Source organism: Colletotrichum fructicola, assembly GCF_000319635.2.
Source record: "Colletotrichum fructicola Nara gc5 chromosome Unknown KSG_Nara_v1_contig03, whole genome shotgun sequence".
NCBI lineage: Eukaryota > Fungi > Ascomycota > Sordariomycetes > Glomerellales > Glomerellaceae > Colletotrichum > Colletotrichum fructicola.
In genome coordinates this window covers 5,350,132-5,371,642 of record NW_027094053.1, presented here as the reverse complement: position 1 = coordinate 5,371,642, position 21,511 = coordinate 5,350,132, and the positions used below count along the sequence as shown (strand labels likewise).

General features: G+C 51.2%; 7 protein-coding genes across 7 annotated transcripts; 3 read left to right on the top strand and 4 right to left on the bottom strand.

Annotated features, from left to right (window-relative positions):
• Positions 1-2,096: 2,096 nt before the first annotated feature.
• fluG lies at positions 2,097-4,762 on the top strand (the record flags this gene model as incomplete). The annotated part of the gene is made up of 2 exons (XM_032022986.1): positions 2,097-3,224; positions 3,281-4,762. 2 exons carry the CDS (start codon positions 2,097-2,099, stop codon positions 4,760-4,762), a joined length of 2,610 nt encoding a protein of 869 aa, XP_031880217.1.
• A 106-nt stretch (positions 4,763-4,868) lies between these two features.
• On the bottom strand, positions 4,869-5,815 carry CGGC5_v006306 (uncharacterized protein; the record flags this gene model as incomplete). Its single annotated transcript, XM_032022985.1, has 3 exons — positions 4,869-5,481; positions 5,684-5,704; positions 5,769-5,815. 3 exons carry the CDS (start codon positions 5,813-5,815, stop codon positions 4,869-4,871), a joined length of 681 nt encoding a protein of 226 aa, XP_031880216.1.
• Positions 5,816-6,736: 921 nt separating this feature from the next.
• ytcJ-3 (putative amidohydrolase YtcJ) lies at positions 6,737-8,365 on the top strand (the record flags this gene model as incomplete). Its single annotated transcript, XM_032022984.1, has 1 exon — positions 6,737-8,365. The coding sequence occupies one exon, from the start codon at positions 6,737-6,739 to the stop codon at positions 8,363-8,365; it is 1,629 nt and encodes a 542-aa protein (XP_031880183.1).
• Positions 8,366-9,039: 674 nt separating this feature from the next.
• Positions 9,040-9,821, top strand: inhA-3 (Isonitrile hydratase; the record flags this gene model as incomplete). The annotated part of the gene is made up of 2 exons (XM_032022983.1): positions 9,040-9,070; positions 9,124-9,821. The coding sequence occupies 2 exons, from the start codon at positions 9,040-9,042 to the stop codon at positions 9,819-9,821; spliced, it is 729 nt and encodes a 242-aa protein (XP_031880218.1).
• A 760-nt stretch (positions 9,822-10,581) lies between these two features.
• CGGC5_v006303 (uncharacterized protein) lies at positions 10,582-11,243 on the bottom strand (the record flags this gene model as incomplete). Its single annotated transcript, XM_066151679.1, has 4 exons — positions 10,582-10,656; positions 10,771-10,834; positions 10,893-11,102; positions 11,164-11,243. The coding sequence occupies 4 exons, from the start codon at positions 11,241-11,243 to the stop codon at positions 10,582-10,584; spliced, it is 429 nt and encodes a 142-aa protein (XP_066008966.1).
• A 5,987-nt stretch (positions 11,244-17,230) lies between these two features.
• Positions 17,231-17,773, bottom strand: CGGC5_v006302 (uncharacterized protein; the record flags this gene model as incomplete). Its single annotated transcript, XM_032022980.1, has 1 exon — positions 17,231-17,773. One exon carries the CDS (start codon positions 17,771-17,773, stop codon positions 17,231-17,233), a length of 543 nt encoding a protein of 180 aa, XP_031880281.1.
• A 1,633-nt stretch (positions 17,774-19,406) lies between these two features.
• On the bottom strand, positions 19,407-21,086 carry CGGC5_v006301 (putative aldehyde dehydrogenase-like protein; the record flags this gene model as incomplete). Its single annotated transcript, XM_032022978.1, has 4 exons — positions 19,407-20,385; positions 20,435-20,627; positions 20,693-20,892; positions 20,959-21,086. 4 exons carry the CDS (start codon positions 21,084-21,086, stop codon positions 19,407-19,409), a joined length of 1,500 nt encoding a protein of 499 aa, XP_031880285.1.
• Positions 21,087-21,511: the final 425 nt, after the last annotated feature.

Here is a 21,511-nt window from a genome sequence, read left to right as displayed (position 1 = left end):
CTTGCCGCCAACGAAGGACCGGCTAATGGCGACAAACAGAGCTCGCCAGGCTGGTTTGCCTAGGTAGTATCACTTCACATAAGCACAATGATTGAACTCAATTGCAGCTTGAACGTTCGATCCGTCGGGGTAGGAATCGAAAAGTGAAACTTTTTAAGCTTAAATGATGTACAACCTGCTGTAGCACCTCCCAACCGCGAAAGGAACTCGGGACGATTAAGTGTCCGAGAAAGGTACTCGGACCAGATCGCCGCCCGAATCTCACTGCGGAGGAGCGCTGCAATGGCCCTTTACCGCTGAGTGGGTGGGTTCTCGCGAGGGGATTCCTTATTCCAGACAGGCTACTACGTATCTAGATGACGATTGAATGCTGCTTGGCCATGCACTGGGAACCCATGGGTTTCAATAGACTTGAAAGAAGTGACATGAATATTGCTGCAATCGTTTGCAGCGGGATTGCCAGTTAGTATTGGAGGAAATGGACTATTATGCACACCACACCATCAAGAGAAGCCCCTGTTTTAGGGCGCGATGTAGCTGTGCATCAGGCAAGTCGCCCACCAAGTACCGAACAAATGACGCGCTGGCTAATTCTGTCCACAAATTGACTGTTCAACCTTGCTGGTGATGTTGACAAACTACAGGGGGCCAATAGGCATCGGAACAACGGACATCAGAACAACGCAGAGCGGAACAACAAACAGCGGAACAACAGGGCAGTCTTCCCGTTCAGGGGCTAGGGCTCCCTTTGCCACACGGAAGAGAGATAAATTGTAGACGAAAGAGGGGGGCGACTCAGCTCCCTGACAGTCAGACTGTGGGACGTTACTACGTCAAGCCTTCGCAGAATTCAATAAAAACTTTTCATTCTTGGCGGCCCCATCTGGCCCGGCTGTAGATGGTTAAAGATGAAAGAGTACTACAGTGTCTTGTTGGCATCCCACAAAACCTTCCCTGTACTAGTGTCATAAATTGAAATCGGTGCTTTATTGACATTCCTTAACCAGCAAGTTATGTGCAATTGTTTCTTCTTGGATAGAAGAGCACTGAACCCAGGCGCCGGACTCATATCATTCTTTTCAGGGCTCTGTACACACCCAGGTGCTTTTAATTCTGTCAGTCGTTTTCAGCTACCAAACAAGATTTCATTCGTTTATCGGGTTCACTCGATGTCTGATATAATAGCACAACATGGCAGTGCCCTCTAGCAGAATTCACACGTTTCCGTAGGCGGAGGCCAGCACGGATCAGCTACAGAGCTCCCACAATTCAGAAAGAAATACCACAGAGACGCCTGGTGATCTTGACTAGTGATTGGATACAATGATGTTGTAAGTCACGCGATGAGTATTCAACAAGCAAAGCGCTTTCTAAATAGACAGGCTTTAGGTTGATCATCTCGGCATCCCACACCGGTATCCCGCCCCGGGCCGCCGTGAGATAAGCTCCGATCGGCGCCGCTACCAAAGTGGAGAACCGGCCCCCGCCCGCAATCCTGCCTCGGACTTTTACGCATAAAAATGCGACTTATTCCCTTTAATTCCCTCGTCTGTAGTATCGGCATTTTCCCCAGAACATACCTGGGCTTAATGGCTGTCTCTATCCAGATTTGGGATCCCAGGCCAAATGAGCCGCGGGCACAAGCTTCCATATGAACGAACTCACGCTAATATCTGACATGCGCTGGGTGCGGGGTCTGAAAGTTAATTCAACTGATGAACTGGGCCGGTTACCATGTCGTGACGTCCCCTGAAAACGGCATTTGGAGACCGAATTTCCCCTCCCGCGGAGAACATCCGTCGAGACAGATAGGGAGAGGGGTGCCGCGGAAGACGCCGTTATGAGACATCGTCTATCACCCCTCATGCAGGGCGCCGATAAGAGCTCTCACGTCATTTTCCTGCCACATTAGCTACCCCTCCTCTCCCTTCCGAATCGCAGCTTGCATCTTTCCCAGCATCAACCACCAAGTCCATCATCCGGCCGGACCAATAGCCAAGGGGGAGCCTCGTCCATCTGTCCACGCGGTAGAAAGACTGTCGGGAAACTCTGCTACACTGACCACTGCTCGACCTGGTGGTCTTTCTTCCGCGAGCATGGATCCCGCAAAGCTGACTGGCCAGGCTCTCCTTAGCCACACCATCCAGACGACCCCCATCATTGACAACCACGCCCATCCTCTGCTGGATCTCGAGGCCATTGGCCGCTACCCTCTTTTGTCAATCACTACCGAAGCCCATGGAGACGCAATTCACGCTTCATTGACCAGTCTCGCGCATCTGCGCGCTGTCAAACAGCTGGCCAAGGTGCTCCGTTGCGAGCCTAGCTGGGAGGCGGTGGTCAATGCCATTGAAGCTAAGCGCATCGAGGACTACGATGCATGGGTTGAGGAATGTCTCAATGGCATCGAGTCCGTCCTTGTTGACGACGGGTTGGACGGCGAGAACGCTGTCTATCCTTACACGTACTTTAGCAGTCTCACTCGGAGCCCCGCTAAGAGAATCGTGCGAATTGAAAAGATCGCTGCTGACATCTTCAACGAGCACCTTCCAGTCGACGAAGGTACAGCTCGTACGGCGGAGGACTCCAACGCCGTCTTCGACAAGGCGCTGAAGGCGTTCGATAGCAGCATCTTGGAAGCTATCGCGGATCCAGAGGTCGTCGGCTTCAAGTCCGTCATATGCTACCGCACCGGCCTCGCAATTCCGAGAAAGCCAGATGCTGCTTTCGCCCGCAAGGCCTTCGAGGGCATTTACGCGACTCACACCAAGGGAACCGACAACGCGTTCACTCGCGTCAACCACCCCGGTCTCAATGAGTACCTGGTCCACCGGCTTGCATGCCTCATCAGAAATACCGAAGGCTCGGGTAAGAAACCCATCCAATTTCACACGGGATTGGGCGACAACGACATCACTCTTACTTCGGCCTCTCCTGCACATCTTCAGGAATTCATCCGCCAGTACCCCACGGTGCCGATTGTCCTGCTCCATGCAAGCTACCCGTATACGAGAGAAGCTGGGTACCTGGCGTGTGTTTACGCCAACGTCTACGCAGATATCGGCGAAATCTTCCCTTTTCTCAGTCGCGATGGCCAGGAAACTGCACTCCGTCAAATACTAGAGCTGTGCCCCTGGTCCAAGATCATCTGGAGCACCGACGGACACTGGTTTCCCGAGACCTACCTGTTGGCCGTCTTGCAAGTCAAAGAGGTGATGGAGAAGGTCAGTACCAACTACACGCTACTATGTTAGAAGACATGGATGCTGACTTAGCCCAGGTCTTGTGCGAGTACGCTCGGAAAGGCCACATGACTTGGCGAGAGGCGACCCAGCTGGTGAAAGACGTTCTCTTCAACAACTCGAACCACATCTACCACCTGGGATTCTCCTTCAGCCCTGAAGAAAGCCACATGAACCCTCGACGGCTGTCTGGGAGAAGTGATCTGGACATCCTCGAGGCATTTCTGGATGGCAAGAAGCCACCGCAATACCTTCGCATCTACTGGAACGACATGACCGCTACCCCACGCGTTCGGGCCGTGCCCATGCGAAAGGTCCTATCGGTGATGAACGAGGATGGAGACTTCTCAATCAGTATTACCAAGGCCAGTCTCGGTCTGCTTCAGAACGACATGGTCGTCGCGGGAGCTTCCGGCACGGGAGAATACCGGCTGCATCCAGACTTCACATCTCTCCAGGAGGGTCCCCGTGACGGCCACATTAGCGTGTTTGGAGATTTCAGAGAGCAGGACGGTTCGGTGGTGCCCTTATGCCCGAGGTCATTGCTCCAACGAGTGGTCGAGAATGCGGCACGTCGAGGTCTCACTTTCCACGTCGGATTCGAGATTGAGCTACTCCTCCTTGAGCGGATTGACGGTCCCGAGAAGTATCGAACATTGAGGAACGACGGCCATGCCTGGTCAACCTCTCGAATGATGGACCACCCCGTATTTGTCAAGGTTATCGAGCGCGCAGTCGCCGAGCTGGACTCAAAAGGAATCTACATCGAGCAAATCCACCCTGAAAGCGCCGCCGGTCAGTTCGAAGTCGTTCTCCCTCGAGCTCCCCCCTTAGAGGCCGTAGATACCCTCCTATACGTCCGAGAGGTCATATCAGGCATTGCTCAGTCAGAGGGCTACAGGATGTCCCTCCATCCAAAGCCTTACCCGAAATCCTGTGGTACCGCGGCTCATGTGCACATGTCCATCACCTCCCCCAACGGCTCAAAGCCTGAGACCTACGGACCCTTCTACGCCGGCATCCTCAAGCATCTTCGCGCCATCGCGGCGCTGACATACAGCAACCCCGTCAGTTACGAACGTGTCCAGGACGGCTGCTGGGCCGGTGGCCGGTGGGTGACCTGGGGCACTCAGAATAGAGAAACACCCCTGCGCAAGTGCGAGGACAGCCACTGGGAAGTCAAGTGCCTGGACGGACTCGCGAACCCCTACCTCGCAATTGCTGCCTTACTGGGTGCTGGCGCGTACGGCGTCATGAAGGGCGAGAAGCTGACCTGGGGAGACTGCGAGGTCGACCCTGCCTCTCTGACGAAGAATGATCGCAAGGAGTTGGGCGTGGAGCAGATGCTTCCTGCTGGGCTGCCTGAGGCTCTCAAGGAGTTGAAGGGTGACGAGGTCATGAATGAGCTGCTTGGTGAAGAGCTCATTGAGAGGTACGCGACGGTCAAGGAGGAGGAAATGAAGTTCTTGGAGTCTCTGAGCGTTGATGAGAGACGCTTGTGGATACTGGAAAGATACTAAGGGGGGGCGGCAAGAATGATGTCAAAACGTCGACAGTCAAAAAAAGGTTTCAAATCAAACCGCTCTGGAAAGAATAAATGCAAATTCAGAACTGGTTTCATCCCCTCTACTTGCTCTCCTTGATGATGGTTTGCATAGCCTTGACATACTCGTCGACTTCTTTTGCGCCGATAAGTGTGAGGTCTCTTCTCCTCCCCTCAAATACTATGTGTGGAACAGCATCCACGCCATCCATGGCAGCCGTGCGGATCATGTTCCTCGTGTCAATCTTGCCCTCTGTCTGGTCTGCGACAACCTCTTTCGCTTCTGCCTCTGGAATCCCCGCCTCTACGCAGGCGTCGACCAGCACTTCCTTCGCACCTTGGTCCTTCTCCTGTTCAAAGTACCGACTGTACAGGGCTTCCACCAAACGGTTGGCGGTCTCCGCATCTTTGGCCTCTTGGAAGTGCTGGATCACGCGGTGCGCATTGAACGTGTTCGACATCGTCCCGCCCCAGGAGAAAGGAATGCCAACGGCTGTTCCAAGCTCGGACATTGTGGCCTCATAGACTGACTGCTTAATGTCCGAAGCGTCGTGCTTGGTAGTCACATACCACTGGCGCTTATCCTGGGGCTCAGTCGGGAAGTCCGGGTATAGTTGGTAGGGGCGGAAGACGAGCGTGAAGGAGACGTCGTTAGCTGTGGGTGAAGAGGCGATTTCCTCGAGGGCTTTGCCCAGCCTGTATCAGCTGATATGTTAGAATCGTTGATGCGGCTTAAAGTATCAACAGCCAAAATGTTGCCAGGCGGGCACTGCCTGTCGGTCACTGCTGTAGACGCCATCGCGCTCAATGCTGCCCTCCCCGTCCTCCTCCGCCGACGACGATAAAGTTGGAAAGAAGGGGCACTTTTGATCTTCTGTACGAAACATCCTAGTCTCACCTTTTCTTTGCGATGTATGTCCTTAAGTGGAGATTCGTCAGCAGATAAAACCGAGCACGAAGACTCTTTCATGTCGCCAACTCACCAAGGACATATTGTGTCAAAGGTGAAGGTTATCTGAGACTTGTACATGTTGAAGAACTTTTGTAAATTGAAGATTGGTAGTGAGTTTGAATGTGCTTGCTTGAGTCCAGTTCACAAATCCCAGCAGATGATCGGTTCGGGTCTATGACAAATGCCGCTTGCTAACTTGTCATGACCCCGCACCGCCGTGAAGATCACGTTCACGTGGCTGATTACATCAATACCTCCTGAACCAACACCATCATGTATCTGGAGCGGAAGAGATACTGCCAGACGAAGTATTGGACAATAATTGATTTTTGGATAGCCGTACTTTAATTTTCTCATGCAAACCTAGGTACCGATCTTGCTTTTATCCCTCGCGCCCGCTCATGTCCCCCGGCCTTTGGGTATCTAAAGATTATTCCGGGAACTTTCCTCTGGTCTGATTCGCTGACCGCCAGGCCTCGATTTCTATGAAGCCACATTCACGGCGATGCATGCCGCTTTTCACACATGATAAAATTGATTGACGCTTCACAATACTTCCGCCGACTTCGGGAACTTTCAGCTCAAGAACGAGGACTGCTCCGTGCGTAGTCTGGGAAGGAAGGTCGAAGAGAGAAAATTACCCCCATTTATTTCCTAGTGAAGGCCTGCTGCCCGGGACAGTGGGTCACCAAGCCACTGGGAAGTAAAGTCGAAGCGAGGAAACTATTTGCACTAGGATTGAACTGGGTTAACTCAATCGAAGATAAGAGCCACGATAGTAGCGATGGGGCATCACGATAGGAGACAATAAAAGCCTTTGACTCGGCCCTACGGGTTTCATTGAAATATTATCACAAGTTAGTTGTAATTATCGGTAAGTAAGCTTTCATCTCTCAGAGACCTACATCAGCTGTTAACCAACATGCAGGGCGCACGCTGAATCAGATCTACCCTCAAGCTGGCTCTGCACCCAGATAGCAACCCCAGACCTCCAACACCATGGGTGCAAGTACCGTCTTCATCAATGGCCGTATTCTAGCCAAAGGTGGAACTGGCCTTGAAGCCCAGCCCACTTTCGCGGATAGTATGCTTGTCCAAGATGGTAAAGTCGTCGCCATCGGCCCTCAAAGTGAGGTTCTACCGAAAGACACCACGGGGTTTGAGGTCCGAAATCTTCAGCAGCGTACGGTGCTTCCTGGGTTCATTGATGGACACATGCACCTACTTCTCTTGGGCCAGTCACTAAGAAAACTCGATTTGGTTCGCTGCAAAACGATAGACGACATTCGGTCAACTATCAAAGCTTATGCGGCAGCTAATCCGGACGTGCCAACAGTTCTCTGCAAGAACTGGATGCACTCCATGACGCCGGGCGGGGTGAGCGCTGCACTGCTGGATGATATCGACCCGCGACCCATCTTTATCGATGCGAGCTCTCAGCACTCTTGCTGGTGCAACTCTGCGGCACTAGAGAAATTGGGAGCGGCTGAGATGGCGGACCCCCCTGGCGGAAGCATTCATCGGGATGCACAGGGCAAACCTACCGGAGTCCTCGACGAGGGTGCGATGATGTCTGTCATTTGGCCGTTCCAAGCCGCGTCGGCCCCGAAGCGTGAGCGCATTGAAGCAATCAGAGCAGCCATCAAAGAGTATAACGCCGCCGGTTACACTGGTGTGGTGGAGATGGCCATGGATGAAGAGGCCTGGGACGCTCTCGTCACCCTGAAAGAAGAAGAGCCGGCTCTGTCAATTCGCGTTGCGTCTTACTGGTTGATAAAGCCGACTGCAGATATCGCAGCCAACTCAAGGCAAGTCCGACGTGCTATTGAGCTGAGTAGGACATTCAACTCCAGCAACGACCCAGACCTCCGCATCGTCGGCGTAAAGGTTATTTGCGACGGCATCATCGACGCGTGCACGGCATACCTCTCAGAATCATACGCGCCAGCCGGTCTCCCGCCGCCAATCTGGGAGCCGGAACATGTGGAGGCTGTCGTCAAGGAGGCAGACGCTGGAGGACTCCAAGTCGCACTGCACGCGATCGGCGACGCGGCCATCAGAATGGCGATCGACGCGATTGAGAAGAATGGCACCCCAGGACGGCGGCATCGGATCGAGCATTTGGAACTTGCATCGCCAGAAGACGCTCAGCGACTGGGCAAATTAGGCTTGACGGCGTCCATTCACCCCGTGCACGCCGACCCTTCAATCCTTACGGAATGGCCGAGACTTCTGGGAGAAGACCGCTGTAAACGGGCCTTTGCGTATCGCGAATTCGCAGACGCGGGCGCTTTGATGGCGATTGGGAGCGACAGCCCTACATCACCGTGGGCTCCGATGCAAAATCTCTATGTTGCGACTACCAGACGCTCGTCGCGGGATCCGAGCTATCCCAAGGTGGTTAACGAGCACTTCAAGCTGGGGTTGTGCGAATCAGTGGTTGCTGCGACTTGGGGCGCTGCTTGTAGCGTATTTGCCGAGGATAGAGTTGGGAGCTTGGCTGTGGGTAAGCTCGCGGACTTCATTGTCGTGGACATGGAGTGGGATGCCGCTCGCCTGTTGAATGCAAAGATTGAAGAGACTTGGTTTGGAGGAAACAAAGTCTGGGATTGTGAGAATCAAAGTTGAGTAGCCGTGGAAGAATGCTTCAGTAATCCGACCTGCCTTGAAACGAAACAGTGCGGCCACGGTGACCATGTCTATCAACAAGAGGTCGGTCATGTTCAGCGGATGTTCAACGCATCTTCAGCGCTCTGCTGCAGCCCGACCAAACACTTCTCCGGTTGTCGAAAGATTGGCGTCTGCCCTGCTCATAGCCTGGAATCTGCAAACGAATATTCGAATGAACATTCCCTCAGAGGCTATTGCAACCCATCAGAGAACAACATAATTAGTTCTGATTCCGAATGACGCGATGTAAGGGTCGGTAGTCGTGCAAGCTGGGCGCGACCATTATTAATGAGCTGACGGCCGAACACCCCGCCAGCCCGCAAACTCTCTCGGAAGCCCTCACCTTACGTAAATGTCTCATCGGTCTCCGAGCTCTCTCTGTCACACTCTCATTCGCGGGCGATCTCCGTCTTACTCACTCCTCAAATTGGTCTCACTGCGATTATCTTGTTTGAAGCCTAGAGAAGAACGGCCAAAAGCTTGTTCTTCGTCTTATTCGCCGTCTCGTGAGCTCCAGTACACCGACTATGATAAGAAATCGAATTGCTGCATCGATCCTCTTCAAAAGACCCACCCCAGCGGCCTCAGCTCCATTCTATTGCGTGAGGAGCTTCAGTCATAGCCCAACCATCATGTCTCGGAATGGCGACCGCGAAGGCGGCAGTGAGTAACAATCCAGCCCTTTGTCTTCACCTCAATATGCTAACAACTCACAGAAAAGCCCCTCAACTTCGGCATAGTCGTCTTCCCGGCCTTCCAAGCGCTTGACGTCTTTGGGCCCCTAGACGCGCTGAATCTCTTATCGCGCTCATACGAAATGAACCTGTCCGTCATCGCGGAGACGCTGGACCCCGTCTCGACGAAGCAGATCCCAGGCGCACAGCAACAGCCCGGCGCTATCCCCGCCACCGGTCCCGCGGTCCCGGCCGCCAACTCCGATTTCGGCCAGACCATCCTTCCCACGCACACATTCCAAACGGCCCCGCCACTGGACGTGCTCATTGTCCCCGGAGGCCAAGGCACGCGGTACGCCGGCATCCGCGCCTCCATCGACTTTATCAAGGAGAGGTTTCCTCAGTTGCAGTATTTGATTACAGTTTGCACAGGCGCAGGCGTCGCCGCGCGTGCGGGAGTGCTGGACGGGAAGAGGGCAACGACGAATAAGCTGTCATGGGAGCAGACTATTGCGCTGCGGCCGGAGGTGAACTGGGTGCACAAGGCGCGATGGGTAGAAGATGGGAATGTTTGGACTTCGTCCGGTATCAGTGCAGGTATTGATGTTACTTTTGCGTGGATTTCTGCCGTGTATGGGAAGGATCTTGCGAAGAATATTGCGGACCGGATGGAGTACACACCCGTTGAAGACTCAAGCTGGGATCCGTTTGCAGATCGTTGGGGTTCCAAGAAGGCGTAATGTTGCTATTAGGTTTCTTCTGCTCACACACAACCGCCCAGAGGAGATAATATCAAGACGAGACCGAAGAGATCGCTACCCGAAGCCAGCGTCTGATTTCAGATTATCTCGGTACAAAACTCTTCTGCTCCATTAAAACCGAGACGCCGGGTCCCTGTAGTGTTGCCGTGGTGAGCGCTCGCCTCGCAGAATGACCTCGGGACATAGCCTTGCGGGCTTGGTGGCATCAATGAACCGACATAGAAGCCGAGCCGAATTCAGAAAGGAAAAATGCCCTCAGAGAAGGGGACTGGTTGTTGGCAACTCAGACTCGTCGTGAGACATGCTGCGCCCAAGCCCGAGACTGATCATTTGTACCAGCGGCCTTCAACGGGAGTTCTAGGCTTATCTAGCCCAGTGCCAAAACCAAGACAAGCTAGTTTGACACTTCGCGCATCACTTTCGCTCCTCTGCCAGCATAGGCGCCAGTCTTCCAGCATCCCTAGTTCTCCCCACTTCAAAGGATGACGGGTCATGTCTTTTAGACTTTCTGGGGACCGTTCGACTTCCCCATCTCCATCTCTATTCTCACTGTCGCGAATCTTAGGAACCTTTGCTTGCAACGAAACTCGACAAGACGCTGCCATTGCTAGAGAGTTTGATCCAACGACTGGCATGTATCCAGGTAGTTTCCTTCGCGATAGGATGATCAGAAACAAAATCATTGCAGCACTAAGAATAGTCAAGATCAAGATAGGTGTTGGAGAAGCGCCCATGCCAACTATGGCATCATCAGGAAGGCTACCTGAATCCTTTGCATAGCCCCCCAGCACAGTCTCTTTAGGTTGATAGTAGGCTGCAAATCTTCAGCATTTACCTCATTTTGTTTGAAGACACGGTTATACACACAGCCTTGAGACACGAAAATAAAGATTGCGTTGGAAAGTAGCCAATGCGATACTACACTAACAACGATCAAAGGAATGCTGTATTTGTATCGTAGCTGGAGACGATAAGTTGATACCTGATGGCCCCTTAGGGAAGAATGTCAGAAATCCCATTAAACAACTGCCTCTCGTCCGGTGGACTTACTTCGGCCTAGTAACGCGTAATGGGTAATAGCCATCTGAGAACTTATGCCACTCCGCGGCCATCTCTATCCGAGTTATGATGGAGTTGTAGAAGGTATACCAGAAAGATAGCAGTACATGGGGGATGTTGACAATGAGGATTGACGAAAGGAACCCGGCAGCAGGTGGTAAGATGTTATTCGCTCTAGAGGTATCGGTAATGATCGGCCCACTTAGTATCCGAGTTAGTCAATCGTCATAAGCATATTGTGGTCATTCGAGAACCAACTTACAATGGTGTGTGGCTCTCCAGCTGTTGACCGAGAATGGTCGTACATGCGACAAAACCGAAAGAAAACACTCCAAAGTACATTATCCATGTTATCTCAGGAACCACTGCCGCCATACGATGCACCCTCCTCATCCACTGTCTGGGTCCGAGTGTCCTGAAAATGAGCTTCCCCTGTGATCTCTGCTCCGTGATATCAGCCTGTGTCAATAGTCCCAGCTCCAATGTTGGGCTTCCTTGCACAGATATGAACGAAGCAATAGCGTCCCCAGGAGTACTAAGGGCTCCTCAGGCCCAAGAGCCAATAAAATGACAATGCACATGAGAAGTTTCATGAGTATTGATAAGATGCTAACCATGAACAGAAGCTGGGAAAAGGCAAGAGAACAATGGTTCGGTCTTGGCTCCGCAAGACAGTATGAGACCTCGACAGTATTTGGAATGGCTCTCTTCGTCAGTATCGCCGCCGGTGAACACATTGCAGAGGGTTGTAGAAAGTCAACGCTGTCATCTGTGACATTGTATCTGCAGAGGGGGTGATGCGTAGGGACCGATGACTGGCACTGGGGTTTCCGTTCGATGACTGTTGCTACCGAGTTGGGCCAATCCTCAAGCAGCCTAACAATTCCGGTGCAATCGGTGTGGCAAAAGGGCTTGCCGCCTTTTGTGTGGCCTAGCATGTTGCATTGTGTGCTGGACCAAAGAGTATTCACCTCTCTTGGAGGCATGATCTCTGACCGCGGTTTCTGGGCGTATTGAGAACGATTCGAATAAGACGTATTCCAGCCGACTCCCCCAGTAACCATAACGACGTTCCGAAACTCCCTTAACCCTTCACAATGCTCATCCGCGTAGACATTTCGGCAAGCAACCTTGTCCAATCGCTGCCACCCTGATGCTTCAGCTGCGATTGCTGAGATGTTAGGTATCGCATCCGGAAAGTTCCTCGCGGTGACCATGGTGTCGTCGCCGATGGTTTGGTTGACGGAAACTGAGGAAGAGATTCCTCTATTCCTCCATTTCTTGGTCGACACACTAGCGCCTGGAACGTTAAAGGCTCCCCCGTTTACAAAGGCTTCAGCCGCGATAACAATATTGAAATCTCCCATGCGAGTATCGATGACAAATATAGAGCTATTAAAGAATATGTGGATAGGAATAGAAGTAAGAAACAGTCCGAGACACACGCAAAGTTTCCAGCGGGAGAGATGAAAGGCATTTCTCAAAGATAAGATGCCAATGTCTAACCACTGTCCCTTAGTGTGTATCTTGTCAACTGCCGTCCGTGATGGTGAGTTTAGGATTTGGATAAAGAAGTTCGAAGATGCAAGTACAAGGGTTGAAACTGTGTTGATCGGAAGGTGTATTAAGGTGTTCGCAACATCGATATCGCTACACGGTGCTTTGTGGAACTCCCAAGATTTCTTGAAGTCGCCCCCAGAAGCGGACATTGTCGCTCCTAGGATACCAACTAATGTTAATAAGCCCGCTGATATGATGCTGACGTTGAGAAGTGCTGATCGTCGCCATCCACTGGGAAGTCGTCCTAGGAGTCCCGGGTTACGATGGGGATTGTCAGATGACGACATTGCAGGTATTGACTGAGAGAGGGCGCGAATGCTCTTGGGAGGTAGTCAAGTAAGGTCATGGCATGAAAAGTCCTGACACCGCCATGGGAAGTATAAACTATTTGAATTTGCAGAAGATACTAAATATCATGGCGGAAGCCTAGCTGCCTGATTCACATTGTGACGGCCAAGGAATGCTGGAATGGGGCTGCGTATTTTCATCAAATCATCAGTTTCCTGTCTCACAATTTCGATATCCCTTGCAGGAATCTTCTGCGTCACTGTGCTACAAGTACGTAATTGTCAACCCATACTAGGCACTTACGCACTAAACGGAATGAGCCTGAAATGCGGTCATCTTGTGTGACCAGACAGGTTGATGTCTTGTGCATAGTACTCGGTAAGTTCGGCAAGGCACATCAAAGCGCGGTCGCCGCTCAGCGACGTGATACATCAAGCGCATCCACAACAGCCAAGTACCTCGTCGTACGGCTAGTCGCCTCGAGAAATCGAAAATACAGTCAGCATTGTCATCATCGCGAGACAAAATAGTTCTTAAGTGTTTGGACTCTTCATGCTGATGGCTCTGAACCAAACAATGGTGGAGGCGTTTGTTGAGAAACCGCAACGCAAATCGCAACCAAAGTTAGGCGTTATACGACATCTGGCAGTATCTCTGGATCTTTCGCAATAAAATGAGACAAATGACCCGATCATCCAATACGCTGATAATCACGAATTCCAAATTCTCTCGGTGTTCACTCCAGAGAGACTCTAGATATATATTCATTGGATAGATAGGACCAACTCGTAGAAAAGGATACCTCGAACATTCTCAGCTCGAAAATGTTGTCGATCTGTGAGTATGTGTTCAATGAGATAAAGCTGACTCTGGGGAGAGGTATGATTCTTGAGTTTTACTCGCTTTGCTGGCCTGAAAGAAATAAGCAGATTTCAGAGCCAAGTTCAATATTTTGGAACCCTTCTTGTCCGTTGGCAGTCAAGGTCAGCTCTCTCCCCTTCATATCCCATCAGGTGCTGAATGACACCAGTATAAGAGTGCGCGGGGTAAAACGAATCAAATGTTATTCGAGTTAATCAACAATCTTTTTCAATAAATCAAAAAGTTCAGGGAAGCTAGAATTAGAGAAATTCTGGGTACTCAATGTACTGGCGTTATTCAGCACTCCATGGGATAAGGCATTTCCAAGGCATGAGGTGGAACACATTCGTTTGGGGATAGAGCAGGCTCCGGTCCCAACGAACCCGCAACGTCTCCCGGGGAGTAACTGCGCTCCTCCGACGAGGATTCGAGTCCAATGCGGTCCTTGTCACCATGAGAGCTCGGCGGACTCTATGTATCAAGCAAAAGTCCCAACTTTGTACAACCTGATCCATCCTCGGAAAGTGTGACTTGCGTAGGCAGCCCAGTCTCATCGCGGGACAAGACACACCCAAGCTTTGATACTATGAGTTGAATCAGAGCATGCCATACAAGGTAACATAAGGTAAAATAAGAGAAGAATCTGTTTAAGGGATCATGGGTGGCGGATGAAGCTCCCGAAATGGGCAACAGACTCGTGATTCTGACGTGTTGAGTTGGAGAACGAAGAAACCATTGATACTTGAAGTTAAATGTATTAGAGATGCACAAACTCCTTCCCGTACTCGACATCTTAACCTAGACTTCCGTCCAATCAAACCAAACCACAATTACAGCCGCACTACTTTACTGGAGTGAAACCAAAACCATGCACGAACTTCATTTTTAGTAATCCTACGGCGCTACTTTACGTTATCTTCGGTGTTCTTGAACCCATTGACAGCGTCTGTCTGGGATTGGCCGCAAGAAAGTTATACATGGTCCACCGAAGCCTGTTTGGTTCGGTGCCCCACAACGTCAATCGGGGAGCTTCATGCGTTAGTTCGCCCAGCTCAAACCCTTCTCTCCTCCTTCCAGAGGCTCTTCGTCAACTCTCCTGCCCGAAGTGCGAAGGCCAGCGATGCGAGCTTCATCACCACATCAAAGAATGGATTGGCTTGGGTCTGGAATACTGTGCTGTTTCATATACCCTCATAGGTGGCCATAGAGGTTTCTCTGTGAGCCATCCTGGCCCTCGAATATTTCCCCGTGAGAGTCATACAGCAGTCAACAAAATGCGCCTCCAGGCGGCAAACTGCGAAGAAAAAAGGTTAGAAGGGAAGGAAGACTGTGCTGTTTCGCAGGCTTTTCGCCCAAAAGCGCCTCGCGATGCTGTTGTTTGGTGTTTTAGAAATATCCCTAGACAAACAAAGAGATGTGGGCAGCACGATGGAAGAAGGGCATGGAAGGGTAAGGCGCTTGATAGCGGAAACAGCAATGGACAGACATGCAGTATCATAAAGCTAGCCGGCGAATACATTCGAAATATTATTTGTCATCATTCCCATTGATTATTATCAGCTTGTGTACCAGCCAATGATACAACCATCAGACACCAACCAAGAACAGAAATACGAATCATCTTGCTGCTCCGGGCGCCGAGTTTCCACCCCCAAGCTCAATGAGTGGGGCCGACGTAGGGAGCTCGGATGGTTGTCTTGAGTATCCAGGTGGCATCCTCTGCGAATACAGTTCCTTTCTCTCGCCACTGTTTAGCTCGACCATGTTGGCCATGTTGCTGGCACCGCTAGACTTGGCAGCCTTCCTCCTCCTGAGCCAGATGAACCAAGTCAGCCCTAGAACCATTACCGCAGCAACGCTGCCGCCAACGGCGCCCCCAATTATTCCAGCATTGCTGGAAGCATTACCACTATCCGCGGCAGATGTGGCCGCAGAGGGAGTCTGAGTTGGTGTCTTGGGTGCCGATGTTGTGGATTCCGAGGTTGTTGTTGCCGACGTTGTCGTTCCCGATGTTTTTGCAACAACTTGTCCGTTCACAATACGCATTCCCAGCCCAGCTTCGCAGCATGATCGCGCCTGTTCATAATAACCACAACAGTACGTCTGCTCATCCCCTTCCCCGTCATTGCAGCCTGTCACTGCCTGATCCATTTCGTTCATCGGAAGTTGATCAATGCCTATCACAAGGACAACGGGTTATTAATGCTCAGTATTCCAAAATACAACTCTTCCAAAGTCCTGCCCTCGAAAGAGTTCCGCGAGGCTCCGGGAAACAATGCTACTTACCAGTTTCGTTTGGAGAGATGCAAAGCTTCAAACATCCTGGGGATTCCCAAGTCTGATCCGTACAGCTTCCCCGCCAAAGTACATTGCTAGAAGGCTCCCAACAAAGGCCAGAGCGTTGGCATCTGTCCTTGTTGTGTGTGTTGCAGCACATGCTAACACCATTCTTTTCGCATGGATCGTACTCATTGTCGCCAATGTTGCTGAGGCTATGGCGATCGATGCCATTGGGAACGTAGCATGCGCCCTTGGCATTTGTAACTGTTGCAAAGAAAGCGACGAGGACGATGGTCGGAAACATTATGACAGGAATAATAAAGATAGACTCCAAAGTGCACTTCAAAGATTTCGAAGCAGCCAATAGTTTGGAATGGGTAAGAAGGAATAAGCGCAGGCAGTCAGTCTTACCCTAAGGTAGTTAAGGGGTGAAGGAAAGTTGGAAACTCGCGGGTCAGCCATCTGCATGCGTGGACTGGTTGTACAAATACAAGCCGAAGGTCCCACAATAGGCAGTAATTGAGGTGATATGCCTCTCCTTTCGCAAACAGAAATATCGCCAAGTCCTGCAGGTCAGAATGATGATGCCGATCTAGGATTTCTTGGCAGTCAGAGAAAGAGAGAAAACTTACCACTCTCGAGAAATGAAGGACCATAACGGGGATATGATAGGATGGAAGTTGGTCGTTGGAGCCTGCCTCGCACCCACAAACAGAAATCAGGCGACGAATCGGGGCGCTTGTCTACACAAGGCTCGCAGCCTGATCTCGGATTGTGGTTCTAAATCAAGCTTAATTGCAGTGGCTGAGGCAGACCCTGGTTATATGCTACTTTCTGTGTCCCGCTTCTTTCCGGGCTGCCTGCTTGCCTGTGTTACAGTGCATGGTTAATTGATGAAGCCTGATTTTTGGCTGGGATTATACTAATCGCACCAAACTTCGACCGTTGATAAAAGCTTCGCATGGCAACTGCGTAGTTTTGTCTCTACCCCACAAAATTCCACGTTTCACCTCCTTTCCCCAGCCCCTTGACATCCCAATTCGTCGAAAGGTCCCTGAGTCTCGATCCTGTAACTCGAGCAGCAAAACGTACAGGCTATCCTTATCACCTTTTCTTTCTCTTGCTGGCATACAGAATAAGGTTGACGTCGAGTTTTGCTGATCGAAATCTGAATGATAAGTGTCCAGCATTACGTGAGGCTGGGGTTCTCGGGCAGTAGAATCGGACAGAATGCTGACATTTGTGCCGTTGACGACCATTTCCCAGTCCGCTGTGGTGCACGTAGGAGAAGATCGATAAGGTATTATTTTCAACGTCTTCAAGTCTCCCCATATTCTCAGCTAGCCGCCCCTTATGAAGCCTGTTGTATCTGGTGTAGCATATTCGAGGTCGTAGTCTTCGACCGCAATCATCACATCTGTCTCCGGTACGTCTGGAAGTCCGGGATTCACCTTGCCGGATGTCGATGCCCAAGACCAGCTCGGCGCTGTGTATGCAACTGGTGTCCGATCGCAAGTATCCACGAAATCTGCATGAGCCCGGTCCTCGATGTCGAACCGGTGTGTGGATACAGACACCGACCAAATCAGCTCCCGATCTAGGTACTTGCGCCACATGCCGGCAACATACTCGTCTACTAGGGTTTTCATGACCTTCTTCACAATTGAGGAAAGAGCAACTAGCTTGTCTTGCTTGAACGTGAGTTTGCAGGATGTGTATGCCTTCACTATCTCAGCCCAATAGAGGTAGACGTTGAGACCGTTGCTGGAGGTGGATTGGTTGCGGATCCCGAATCCTCTGAGACTAGTCGAGGACGGTCGAAGGTCAACAGGCAAGTCGTCGGGATAAATCTCCGCAGCCTCTGTGCAAAGACACTCCCACATTACTTGGCGTTCCCCAAAGTGCAATATTCGAGGCGACAGGAGCCTTTCTTGTAACACCCATGCCCTTTCATTGATTGGAGCCCGAGATACTTCGTTATCCCAGAAGCTGTAGTCTACTACAAGGTGTAGGACAAGTTGTCCTTCAAGGGGCAAGTCGACCATCTGAGGTGTCAAGCTTCTTAGGTTTCGATTATGGAACATGGAGCTGTGACCATTTGGGGCGTGTGTTGCTGATATGTTGCAGTATGACTTTCCATAAACTTCCCCCATCCGCGTTGATTCCAATTTCCAATCAGCAAGTCCATCACCTTCCTGAACAATGCATAACGAGTCGATCCAAAGGTATTGAACCCCCAACTGCCGAGTGACCCAAACTGCGTCTTGATACAACACTGGCAAGTCTCCTAGTGGGAATCCTCTGGTCAAAGACTCGTAGTTTCCCGCAGTCAGACGCAAACAGTCTACAGATCCCCAGCAATGGCTCAAAGTCATGTACGGACCGTGAAGTTTTGAAATGCTGGTATCGATGATCCGGCATTGCACGCTGGAGTCGTTTGGAGAACCGCAGTCGAGAAGGCGAGTTGGATACCACTGGTCGTCTGTTGGACTTATCTGGGAGCACGGTTCGTGGCTTTCTATGCATTTATTGATCCATCCTTTAGCAGTGGCAATAGTCTCGGAGGATTTCGTGTTCTCAGAGTGGAAATTTGCAGAAGAATATCTTGGGGTATCTAATTGGTCATTAGCGACGCTTTCGTAAACATTACTTCCATGACAGTAGCACACCATGACATGGCTTCAGCAACAATGCCAGACGCCAGTACGGTCTTGGCTTCGATAGGGACAGTGTGCTGACAGGTCCCGCATCAAATGCAACCTGCCACAGGAAGCTTGTGGGATGACCGAATTGCGCTCCATCGGAGATTGAAACAAATGTGAGGTGACTCATGGTATCACTTGTCTCGACCTTTTTGAAGGGTATATTTGTTGCAACGACGTTTTCAGGTTGGCCATCGGAACCCGCCGCTACCAACTGTCTTTCCTCGGAGTCTAGCATCGCCCATAGGCGACTGCAAGCATAACAACCGGCATCGACGGAGCTCTTGAGGCTTCTACAGCTCAGGTGGTGAGGCTTTCCTTGCGCTTCCGAAATGGGATAGGTGTAAAAGTCTGACTTCGAAAGACAATCTTGACAGGTGGGACAAATGAGACTCATTGTGTCGATGGATGAAGCCTTTCATTGCAGAAAGCCAGACTGAGAAATAGCGATGTGGCGTAAGGAGCGACGAATGGCAATGACATATGAGAAATGAGGGGTTCACATTCACCAATTGGTATGATTCAGACTTCTATTGGCTGGGAATTACCGAGGATGCTGCAGGTCGATATATGTTGGCCCCTATCACATTGGCGAATAAAGCGCATCGTTGGGACAGGGTGACTTTATTTCCCTTGGACCGTGATAATGATTTCTAGTGGTGGTTGAGTCAGGTTGTTGAGTCCCAAATTGCCTGAAAGAACACACGAAACCTGTGGGGAAAATATTGGAAGGGAAGAAAGATTTACAGACGCTCTGGATTTGACATTCGGCATACTAGGATGTCAGAACTCAGCAACTGCTTTCTTGTCTGCTTTACAATTTATTCCCCATATTCACATGGACCGCCTTGATTTGAGAATAGGCCTCCAGGCCAGCCTCACCAAGCTCCCGCCCAATACCACTCTGCTTCACGCCTCCAAAGGGCACCCTGGGATCACAATCCTGGCTGCTGTTCACCCAAACCATACCGGATTCGATCTCAGAGGCGACTCTGTGGGCCTTCTCAAGATTTGTTGTAAACACCGCGGCTCCGAGGCCATAGACGCTGTCATTAGCAGTAGCAATCGCCTCTGCCTCCTCGGCAAACTTCTGGATCACCACCACAGGGCCGAAGATCTCCTCCTTCCAGATCCGCATATCACTCTTAACGTCTGTGAAGACAGTTGGGGCAACATAGTAGCCCTTAGAAAGATGCGCTGGCCTTTCCCCTCCAGTCTTGATCGTCGCGCCCTCCTCTCGGCCAATCTTGATGTATGAAAGGATGCGCTCGTGCTGCTGCTTCGAAACTTGAGGGCCCTGGTATGTTGTCTCATCCCATTGGTGGCCGACCTTACTGGTCTTCTCGACCTCTTCAACGAACTTTGCAACAAACGTATCATAGACGTCTTGCTGGACTAGGATCCTAGAGGTAGCAGTGCAAATTTGGCCCTGGTTAGACATGATTCCCAGATGGGACCACTTCACAGCTTGCTCCATATCGGCATCGTTGAAAACCAACAGCGGCGACTTTCCGCCCGTTTCCAGTGTAATGTTTTTCAGCGTTGCTGCAGCCATCTTCATGATGTTGGTTGCCGTTCCCGTTGATCCTGTGAAGGCGACCTTATCAACCAGGGGATGCTGAACGAGGGCGGCGCCGGCGTCCTTGCCGAGACCGTTCACGAAATTTACCACACCCGGGGGAAATCCAGCTTCTTTAATAAGGCGCCCGAGAATAAGGATACTCAGAGGTGTTTGTTCAGCTGCCTTGAGGACGACGGTGTTACCGCATGCCAGCGCGGGGCCCAACTTCCATCTAAGAGTTGTTAGCTGCGGGAGCGGTACCACATGCGAGTTTGACTCACGTCGCCATGGAGAGCGGGTAGTTCCACGGGATGATCTGGCCGACGACACCAACCGGTTGTCGGACGGTGTACGCAAACTTGTTCGGAACGCTGATGGTCTGACCAAAGATCTTGTCGCACCAACCGCTGTAGTAACGGATCACTCCAACTGCTTCAACGAGGTCATTGGTCAGAGCCTCGGTGTACGTCTTGCCTGTAATGCGATTTGGTTAGAAGATGATGACCAAGACATTCATATCGGTGCCAGTCTTGGCTCACCATTGTCCCATGCATCGACTGTCGCGAAAAGCTCCTTGTTCTCTTCGACTAGATCGGCCAGGCGGGCCATGAGGATGCCTCTGTCTGAGGCGGGCAACTCTTTCCATGACGGATTCTTGAGGGCTGCCGCTGCAGCTTTGACGGCCTTATCTACATCATCAGCAGAGGCGGCGTGGACGGATGCGATAACCTCTTCTGTTCTAGAGCAGCGTGTCAGTTTGTCATCCTGGAACATTTCCTTCCCGAAGATTGGTTGTTGCACTCACGCGGGGTCAATGGCGTCAATCTTCTGGCCGTTCGAAGATGGCACGAATTCGTTGTTGATAAAAAGGCCGGTTGGCTGGGTCCACTTGCGGCCGTTGGGAGCCGTGAGCTCGACAGAGAGATCTCCCATTTCTGCAGCTGTTGGAAAAGGAAGGGATTGGCTGTGTTGCGTGTTGTCGGCGGGTTCGCTCTTCGGTATCAATATTTCAAGGCAAGTCAAGAGAAAAAGAAGTGGTGGATGTGAACAGCCTGTGAAACCAATTGTGAGATATTCAAGACAAGCTCTTCATTTCAGATATGATGTGGTCAGATCCAAGCTACGATTTATCTTATCCACGACCGAACTCGGCCTCAGCAGAAGTCCTTTACTCCGACTTGTGACGCACTTTCACCTCAGCATCGGCGTGGCCTGCCGGGGTGCTGACAGGAGCATACAACAAACACACTGCCCCTCCCCCGCAGTGGAGATCTCAACTCATATCATTTTAGATTCCAGTGAGAATTGACGTGTGCATGAATGGTCCCTAGAATGCAAGATTCACCTTCCATATCTGT